Source organism: Brienomyrus brachyistius, unplaced genomic scaffold (genome assembly GCF_023856365.1).
Source record: "Brienomyrus brachyistius isolate T26 unplaced genomic scaffold, BBRACH_0.4 scaffold49, whole genome shotgun sequence".
Lineage (NCBI taxonomy): Eukaryota > Metazoa > Chordata > Actinopteri > Osteoglossiformes > Mormyridae > Brienomyrus > Brienomyrus brachyistius.
The window spans coordinates 2,509,153-2,519,332 of NW_026042324.1; the positions used below are offsets into that span (position 1 = coordinate 2,509,153).

General features: G+C 46.8%; 1 protein-coding gene across 4 annotated transcripts in view; it reads right to left on the reverse strand.

Moving 5' to 3' along the window:
- LOC125723499 (neuron navigator 2-like) overlaps positions 1-6,716 on the reverse strand; it is a 97,975-nt gene extending 91,259 nt beyond the window's left edge. For 2 of the 4 annotated variants that reach the window (XM_049000134.1, XM_049000133.1), the window contains exon 1: positions 6,442-6,716. In XM_049000134.1, the coding sequence (XP_048856091.1) occupies positions 6,442-6,678 (237 nt within the window). In that variant the 5' untranslated portion in view covers positions 6,679-6,716. The remainder of the gene's footprint in view (positions 1-6,441) is intronic. The other 2 variants (XM_049000135.1, XM_049000136.1) reach the window with 1 other exon arrangement.
- Positions 6,717-10,180: the final 3,464 nt, after the last annotated feature.

Sequence of the window (10,180 nt, forward strand, 5' to 3'; positions counted from 1 at the left end):
ATTGACAAATTCAATTCTTTTGGGGGAAGCTGTGCTTCCCTTGTAATCTTACAGCAATTGCTTGTGGCACAATCCCTAGAAAACCATTCTACTCTTTACCTAACCTTGATAGGATTTCGCACATGTCACTAAATCCTCTGACATAGATAAGAGATGTGTCTGAACCCCCCCCCCCCCAAAAAAAAAAAAAAAACTAAGAAATCTAATTGTGCAAAATGTAGAGCGGATGAATGTAAACAGACGTCCTGACTTAACAGGATGTGTTTAACCTCTGCAGAGGTCATCTGCACAATGGACACCCTCATAAAGACCAAAGGAAACCACTGGTTTTGATAAACTGCAACCATATGGCCATTCAGTATATTCACAAGTTCACAAAAACACAAACCATTTATAGGGTTAAAGATGACGTTGACTTTCCTATAACAAAATTACATTTTACTGAAACAGACCGTGTCGTGACAGGCCATTAAGCAGCGCTGCACGTAAAGTGTCATTTAAGGAGGAAATATCACGCTTTCCTCGTCAAATGGGGAGCAGAGCTTCCACAAAGCCCTCCACAGAAAGCAGACATCAAAATGCAAAAGAAAGTGAGCAGAACATGAAAAAGAGCACGGGCTGCATCCATCCCCGCCACTGCAGCCACAATCCACACAGCTTTCAAATGGAGTTTGGAGGAGGAGTCTGACATCCTGCACTGGTGAGAACAGTGTCAGACACTGGGTCACAATGGGCTTATCCTGCTGAAGCAGCAGCCCTCCATGTTCACTCCCTGGCAAAACCCCAGACGGCATGAATGACACACCTGCAAGTGGCATCAAATGCGCGATACGTGCATGATATAGCATCTCCTGCTGCTTCAGTGATCGGTCAGAGAGAGCTGCTGGGGGTGTGAAAAGGGATGTGGGTGGTTTTGAAATGGACAGCAGCAAAACAGTCGGGGGGAAGGGGGGGCAACAATATGGGGCTATGCACAACAGATGTCTAATGTGTGCTTGTGAGCGACACATATAACTCTTTAGATTATCTAATGTCATGCATCTCCATGACAACCAGAGCAAACCTCAAGCATCAGCAAGCCTTGGTTCCAGAGTCACACAGACAAGGTGATTGTCTACCTTGTGACATCACTGACCTGGCCGGATCCAATAGTGTGTCTTAGTTAGAGCACCTGCCCAAGCCTGATTGGGGATCCTGCTGTGCTGGTTAGCAGCCACACGTCACCCGAGGGCAAGCCGTAGCTTTGCAGAGCACTAACATACAGAGTACTGCACACCTTCTCCGCCAGCAGCCAGCCGTAAGGCAGGGCAACTAACAAGATTTAATGGTCTAATTGCATGGTAATAAGAGATGAATCGTTAGAGGCGAAATGTAATACAGTATAATAAAGAAATTCATTAAAACTAAATATATGCACAAATTTTTATACCAGTACCTGGTAATATAGTTTGTATGATAAGTAATAGCAATCGCTTCAGTTTGCTTCAGTGTTTTTATATATGTGTGTGTGTTTGTGTGTATAGGTATATATTTAGAATGTGTTGTATACCACACCTTTTTACATTTTACATATTTACAGTCTATACATAATTATATTTCTTGTGTAAAACAGACAGTGGCAGACTGAAAATAGCCTGGCCATTTATCTTGACAATTCCTATTAAGATAAGGGTCTTATCATACTGACAAATGGTTAAATGGACCCAGCGCATAAGGATTAGCTGGCTCTCCGACTGAGACAAAGGGACAGATCCGTGACAGTGGCATGCAGCTCAGCCCCATCCCAGGACTCTACACCACCTTCTGCTTCAGCTTAAAAGCCCAAGACCACAAACCAGGCTGATAAAATCAAAGATTCTCTTGCTGACATAGAGATCTTTCATAACCAAAACCATCTGGGGAGATTTTTTTTTAATGACAGAAGCAGTGCTATGTGCGCTGATTCTCTGGTGTTTTTACATTCTTCATTCAGCCTTATCCAAATTTAGTTCGTCACCCACATCTGCCCAATTGAGAAAATGGCAAAGTTCCCCTCTACGCCCACTGATTCCAAGCCCCTCTTGGAACCAAGAAGTGCTTGGTTTGCCACTCGTTTTATTGTTGATGGATGAACGTATCTGCAGCAACGGCGGCCTCGGAGTGGAGGAGGAGCAGAGGTGATGGGGCGTTAAAAATCATTCAGCCTCATACAGTCAGCGCGCGCGCACACACACACACGCACACACACAAAGGTGCACATACGGGCATGCACACATAAAAGCACACGTGGGCGCAGGCACACTGCACTCCACAGGAGGAGTCGGCGCTGGCATCCTTTAGGTGACAGCCTGTCTCGGCATGAATCCTCAGTGACCGTGGGAAAAGAATATTAAACACTAGGGGGCAGCAAAGCCTGTCTGCAATGTGCCGGTGTTGGCACAGCGCCTCTCTTAAGGCTGGTTTGAGCGGATATGGCAGTGCCACAGTGTGCAAGATAACTGCAACATAATTTCCGTCATAGGGGCTGGTCTTGAATGCCGTGCAGCACTCGGAAATGATAACGACGCGGGAGTTCTGCCCAGTGACAGAAGTATACCCCGACCATTCCTTAGCCAGAGGAAAAGAAGCAGTCAGTCAAATAGTAGTCATACCAAAGACTGTATATAAACACCTTTTCTACCCTCTGTTATCAGAATGAAAACAAAAATGGTTAGCGGATTTGAAGAATGGTTGACTGAGAAAGTCTTGAAATACAGACATTTATGTGATTCCTCACTACAGGACGATAAAGACTCACAGATGGTTACAAAGTAATATACAAATACATTGGTATAGCAACCCCATGTACCTGGGTAGGCTTCTGCATCAGTGATATTATCATTTTTTAATTTATTTTTTATAAAATTTTTAATTCTCATTTGAAACCTAGTTTAGTTTTAGTTTTTGGTGTTTCATTGTTTTTATTTTAAAGATTTATTTAGTTATATATTTTAGTTTTACTAATTTTATGGATAGACAGACAATTGTAGAGTAACTATTGCAAAATGTCGCTTTGTAGTGCTATTGGCTATTTCTATGATTAAAATACGTCGTAAGAAAGAGGCTCAAAGACAAATTATTACTTTAGCTAAGTATTTAAAAATGGTAACAGAGAGTTCTTGGTATTTGTTTTACTTTATTTCAGTAAGTTTTGGAAGCAATATTTATAGTTTTCATTCTTTTTTTAATTTAATCTTTTGTGTATTATTTTATTTCAGGTTGTGGAAATGATTTTCTTAACAATACTAACCCTGACTTGCAAACTGGTTTATTTAATTAAAATTCTTATTTGTATCATAGTATCCATACTGTACTTCAGAAATGTGACTAGCAGCCTCGTCTGTGGTGCCCCCCAAAGTACACAGCTGCCTGGTGTGCTGGTGCTAAGTATGAACATTCAGAATCGCGGACGGTTCTGCACAGGAGTGCATATATAATGGCACAACCACGTTCCCAGGGAGTATGAACCAAGCCTATTTCTTCTTCTTTGGTATCCCTGACACACACACACAAACACACAAACACACACACACACACACACACGTGTTTGTACTCATATCTTTGTGGAGACTCTCCATTCATTTCTATGGGAAAAACCCAAATCCCAACAATGATGACCTTAACCCCTACCCAGCCCTAACCTTAACCGTAAGTAACCAAACAAAATACGAATCTGGTCCCTACAATGTAATAAATACATGACCCACATACACACACACCCACGCCAGACCCCTCCCTCACCGCCCTACTGCCCTCAGAGTGCATCTCAACCACAACATCCTCTGCTTATGATGCCAAATACCTCCTGACAGGTTGGCCACCAGCATGACTGCTGTGGCCAGGCTCGTTTTCTCAGGGAAGTGAAGGACACTTAATCTCTGAAACTGACACGCCAGCAGGGATAATCCATCGCAGTGCATATCTGATCGATAGCGCACGTGCCATTCTAAGGCAGGCCATATTCCCTATAAAAAAATCACAGACTATTACTTGCACTGTGGTGCTGCTCACATTGTTCACAGCTGTTTAGGCAAGACGTGTTTCACAGAGACGTGACACAGATTTGTAGTTTAAGCTTGATTCACAGGGATTTAGGAGTTCACTCTGCCAACTGTCACACATCAAACCCAGAATGATTCCAGGTGTCGGCAGTAGATGGCAGCACTCTATCTGCTTTTCACAGCCATCCAAAGGCTACCTTACACATTTACAACAAGATAAATGGATGGGAGGACAAAAAACATCTACCCTATTCTATCCTACCCTATCCCACTTTTTAACCTACACAGTACTTACACATCAGAGTAGATTATCTGTAGAAAGACTAAATTTGAGTCAATACGGCTCACAGTATGTTCCGGGTATTTCTGCATCACTGTTCCAAGAATCATTAAACAGCCTCCTGTGAAGGTCCAGCCCCTTATAAGCATAAAACTTGGAAGGTAGACAGACCCAAAGAGAAGCCCCCCACCCATCCTCTGTCCCATCCTGAGGACTCAGGCTGCCCATACGCAGCTGCATTATTACTGTCCATAAACATCTTCATCTTGCCGGTATCCAAAACTCCTCTCGAGTTCATCTAAAAATACTGAGTTCACTGAAAGCCTTTTTGCTTTAAAAATGAAGAAGTGGTGGAAATGTACACATTTATATATTGTTATACAGACGCTCCTCTACTGACGAACTTTCAACTTATGAACTTTCAGACATACGAACGAAGAGGACTGTAAGTTCAAACTGTGTTCACTGGGCTCCCCAATGTACTTGCGTATACCCTTAAAATGATGTTCAATGACGACTTATGAACACGTCAAGTTACAAACAGCCGTTCGGAACGTATCTCATTCGCAAGTAGAGTAGTGTCTGTATATGTGTCATTTTTAACTTTTAATTTTGCATTCATTCATAGGCAGATTCCCTCTGGTAGCATCCCTGGTGCCAGGGGGTGGGGCCAGAAGGCACTGACGAGCAGAGCGATTAGCTTCCATGCCGCACGCAGCTCCTGTCATGGGTACTCTAGTATGGGCTTTGAGGATGTGATCATGCAACCCCATAGCAGAGCGGCCAATCAGATCGCTGTCATGTTACAGTGTCACCTCTTGTATTAACAGGAGTCTCATTTGCGACAGGCCGCTTATTAAGCAGAGCCGGATGGCCGGCTGGATGGCTCACATGTCAGGATTCTATCCTACATACAGCCCCAAAGCATACAGCGAGAGCCGGCCTAGCAAAGAAGTGATTCTGCAAAGAGCAGGACGCACACGGTCAAACTGTGCGGCTCACACAAGTTTAACGGTGCAATGGCGAGTTGCATGGCGGAGCCTGACTTAGCCTTGGCCCACATGGCTGTCACCGGGCACACCAAATCCCCAAGAGCCGTCCAAACCTGCAGTGCACGTTCCGCAAATGACAACCTGCAGTCAAATAATCAAACATTAGCTGTTAGTGTGCTACATGTCTAAAAAGCATTGCTGTACAGCCCTGGAGGAGACAGAACAGTCATTCTAATCTGAGAGCCACGCGACCTCTTACACAGATTTAATGGACACGGAGCCAGCGGCACGTTCCAGGAGGAGAGAGTCAGTTTGTTTAGAGAGCGAGTATTTTCAAAGCTCTCTTCTTTAAATAGAAGTGCGGCCTCCTTAGAAACAGGCTGGTAACACAAACGCACAGGGGTCTGGCGGTTGCTTGTGACAACATGCTTGTATTTGAAATCGCCGGTAGCAAACAGTGAAATCGCAGACAAAGGCAGGGCAGTGCGAGACTTTCTCACTTAGATCGCCTTTAAAACCCCCAGCTACTTTATCACCCTCTGTGGCCTTATAAAAGCAGGGATTTGTGCCGTGTGATACAGGCATTCTGGGAAGGGATCCAGCGCTAAATACGGCAGGTGCCTTAAGGAGACTCCCTCACACCACGGCACTCCGAGGGGCAGCTGCGCCTACCTGCCACACTGTGTCCCTGCTCCAGTGCATCCGAAAACCAAACCAAAACACGCGTTCAGAGGAAGCATGGTATGGCTATATACCACACACAAGTACACTGGTATAGAATGGCATACAGAGGTACAGCAGTACTGTATATAGATAATAGTATACAGTTTTATAATATATACTATACACACACACACACACACACACACACACACATATATATATATATATATATATATATATATAATATATATATATATATATACACACACACACACACACACACACTCACATACATACATAGATACATACATACATACATACATAGATTTAGTGGTACATCTCTATTCTATACAGGCAAAGCAGCATAGAGTCCAGCACCATAACAGCATAGAGCTATAGATCTTCTGCTGCAGGGTTAAGCAGCATAAGACAGAGGTAGACAGCTATCCATCTGCAAACTGGCATGACACTGAAACTGATCTCTGACCTGCGTATCTCCTCCTGTCGCACTCCTCTTCCCTGGGGCCCCATCGCCCTCACGCTCATGCCCCTGGGGTGATTTCAAGGGGATCTGGCTGGAATAGGTGGGCTTGACACCGGCCAGCTTGAGGGCGCAGGGCTGCGGGGCAGCAAGCCGGGCAGGAAGGTGCGGGATGGGCACAGCACTGTGCACAGGTTTGGGCAGCCCTGACTTCATCTTGGTGGCCACCAGAATGGCCGGCATCTTCTTCTGCCGTTTTTCTCTCAAACGCCTGGCGGAGAGGGAGGCAGGCAGGCAGCCTGTGGAACGAGTGAGCGAGCGAGAGAGAGAGCTGAAGAGCGCCTGATAGGCAGGAACACTCTGATGGGGAGGAGCGAGTTGCGTGGGTCTGTGCACATACATGCACATGAGAGGCTCTCCGTCAGGAAAGCACGTGCAAACAGTCCACCCGCCCCCTTGTCCACCTCGCACTAATTAAAGCAGGCGGCAGCTACAGAAAAATCCCTCTGCTCTCTCAGGCTGCCACCTGAGCCACAAGCCAGCAACTGAAAATGGCCCTGGGTGTTTCTCTCATGAAGAGGAGGTGGGGCCCTGCCCCTCATCTGCCATACACACCTTCCCAGTTCATTATTCCCCAGCCCCCCATTACCGCTCAGAAGAAGCCCGGCAGCAAATGCAGGGAACTATCAATGCAACTTGCTGCCTCTTTGGATGTGAAACAACCACAGATTAGGACTCTCCTCCTTCAACAATAGCCAGTCAACTGATATAATTTGGGGACATTAATGACTTTGGACAGGAGCCTAAGGAGACAATGCGGGGACATAAGAGACAAGTCTCTTACTTTTCCTCCTACATGGACATGGCAGATTAGGTAGATCAGCTGAGTGATGGCCACTCTGTCCCCACGAGCAAGAAAACCGCAGTGTTCAAGTCCTGTAACTTCACTGTGCCCCAAAGCAACAGCAGAGCTGCCAGTGATGGTCTGACACCCTGGTTTACTAGCTCTCAAGTCTGATTACGCTGCTTCAATGAGTTTCCTCATAGGTCAATCATGCTGTTTTCTGGGCCTCAGGTCCAATTACTCTGCATTGCTGGGTCTCTGTGCAGGTCTGACATGTCGCTTTGCTGGGTCTCTGTGCAGCTCTGAAATGTCGCTTTGCTGGGTCTCTGTGCAGCTCTGAAATGCCGCTTTGGTGGGTCTCTGTGCAGCTCTGAAATGCCGCTTTGGTGGGTCTCTGTGCAGCTCTGACATGCCGCTTTGCTGCGTCTCTGTGCAGGTCTAACAGCCGGGTGCAGACTGTGCAGGGTTCACAGCCGCTTTGCTAGGCTGCAGGTTTTATTATACTGTTATATTCTGGGTCTCAGGTCTGATTACACTGTTTTGCTGGGTCTCCACCAAGGTGTGACATGCTGCTTTGCTGAGTCTCCTCGCAGGTCTAACATGCCGCTTTTCTGGGTCGCAGGTCTGATTACGTTGCTTTTCTGGGTCTCAGGTCTAATTATGCTGCTTTGCTGGGTCGCTGCGCAGGTCTGACAGGCTGCTTTACCGGGTCGCAGGTTTGATGCACCTCTTTGCTGGGTCTCTGCGCAAGTCTGACAGGCTGCTTTACCAGGTCGCAGGTTTGATGCACCTCTTTGCTGGGTCTCTGCGCAAGTCTGACAGGCTGCTTTACTGGGTCGCAGGTTTGATGCACCTCTTTGCTGGGTCTCTGCGCAAGTCTGACAGGCTGCTTTACCGGGTCGCAGGTTTGATGCACCTCTTTGCTGGGTCTCTGCGCAAGTCTGACAGGCTGCTTTACCGGGTTGCAGGTTTGATGCACCTCTTTGCTGGGTCTCTGCGCAAGTCTGACAGGCTGCTTTACCGGGTTGCAGGTTTGATGCACCTCTTTGCTGGGTCTCTGCGCAAGTCTGACAGGCTGCTTTACCGGGTTGCAGGTTTGATGCACCTCTTTGCTGGGTCTCTGCGCAGGTCTGACAGGCTGCTTTACCAGGTCGCAGGTTTAATGCACCTCTTGGCTGGGTCTCTGCTCAGGTCTGACAGGCTGCTTTACCGGGTTGCAGCGTTAATGCACCTCTTTGCTGGGTCTCTGCGCAGGTCTGACGGGCCATTTTGCCAGTCCGGTTCTAGCTGCGGCAGATGTGCGCACACAGAGGAACTTACACCCTCCATAATGTGTTCATGTCCACCATCTCTGGCAGTGTTGAGACTGATAGGAAGCATGGCTGCAGCCACAAACTGTGCTACTCCAGCTGCCCGCAGTTTCTGAGGGAGGGAGGCGTGCAGACGGAAGGGGGGGGGGGGCTGGACATAGATCCCTGCAGTGAGGAGGGGCCTCTCCCTGGGCCTGGCCTGCAGGCAGTTCTGCAGCACAGTGCCGGCTCTGGTGGCCCTCCTCCCAGATACATCACTGAAAGACGCCCAGGCATATTGTGCCAACAATAATCCGTGGCAACAATTACAAGGCTTTTAAACATTCATGGTGTTTAACCAGCCGAAATACACACACGTAAAAGAGCTGAAAATAGATGAAAATTAAGAGCTGATGTTCTGCTTTGAGGCATGACAGTTACCTCAGCGATTAATAGGCAGATGGACACGCAGTGCCAGGCTGCCTCTCATCTGGGTCCCTGAAGACAGTCACTTAGCGTTAGGCACCATGGCACATTTTATCCCAGGAAGGAAAAGATGAGAGGCTGCCTAGCTTTTGCTCCAGCACTAATCCAGTTTACTGCATTCTAGACTAACAGAAGTCCCCATATAAATCTGATTAGGGTGCATGAAAAAACGATGACATGAGGAAAACCTGCCATCAGACCAATTACTGTAATTACTGTAATTCCATTGAAATGCTAACCAATGCATGCTTCACCGAGCAGAAGTGCATCAATTGGTGTGTCCCCCACCCAGCTCACACTGAGGCAGTGTGCTCCGTCTCCACGCCTGTCCTGCACAGCACATCAGAAAGCAGCTCATTGCATCGTGGCAGCGGATGCACACGGCACAGACATGCGTCGCTCTTAGTAAGACTCCCACAGCAATAATCTCAGGCTATATGCCATTGTTTTTGCCCAGCTTACATACAGGCCAATCTAAGAGCAGCCACTAGTGCACACAGCTCTGTGGATGCCCACAGGACAGAACAGACAAGCAGTGGCAATCCATGTGTCATCCCAAGCAACCAGTGGTCCAGTTATGCTTTCCTTGCTCCCGCGGGTCCCAAATTCCCAGTCACCCTCCCTGCCAATGCGCTGCGATATTCCAGACAGCCGCCTGCAGTGTGGCACCCATGCTAACCTGCCATGGCCGTGACTGGCTCCCACCCACCCCCAAGAAGGCTTACCTATGTGCAGGCCAAGATCACAGTACTTTGCACTTCAACCTTACCTTATATTAGCTAGTGGAACCACATCCTGTAATTCAGAGTAGAAATAGAATTTTATGCCTTTTCGATGTAAATAAATTTTAAGAATGTCAGCATATCAAATGTTGTTTTTTTAATGATCAATCTACTAAATATTTATGTTAAGTATGTCATCCATCCTCCACAGAGAAAGAAAGAAGTCCCCATGACAACAGGAGTCTTTATCTAGCGTTGCCATGGTGTATGTCACACACAAATCCACCCCGTTTGGCAAAGTCACTGTGCTTTCGTTTGCCTTTGAATTCGAATGACAGTAACTCTGCATTCGTTGCATTTGGATATTAAAGTGGACACATTCCTTATGGAGCTATTTATAACCG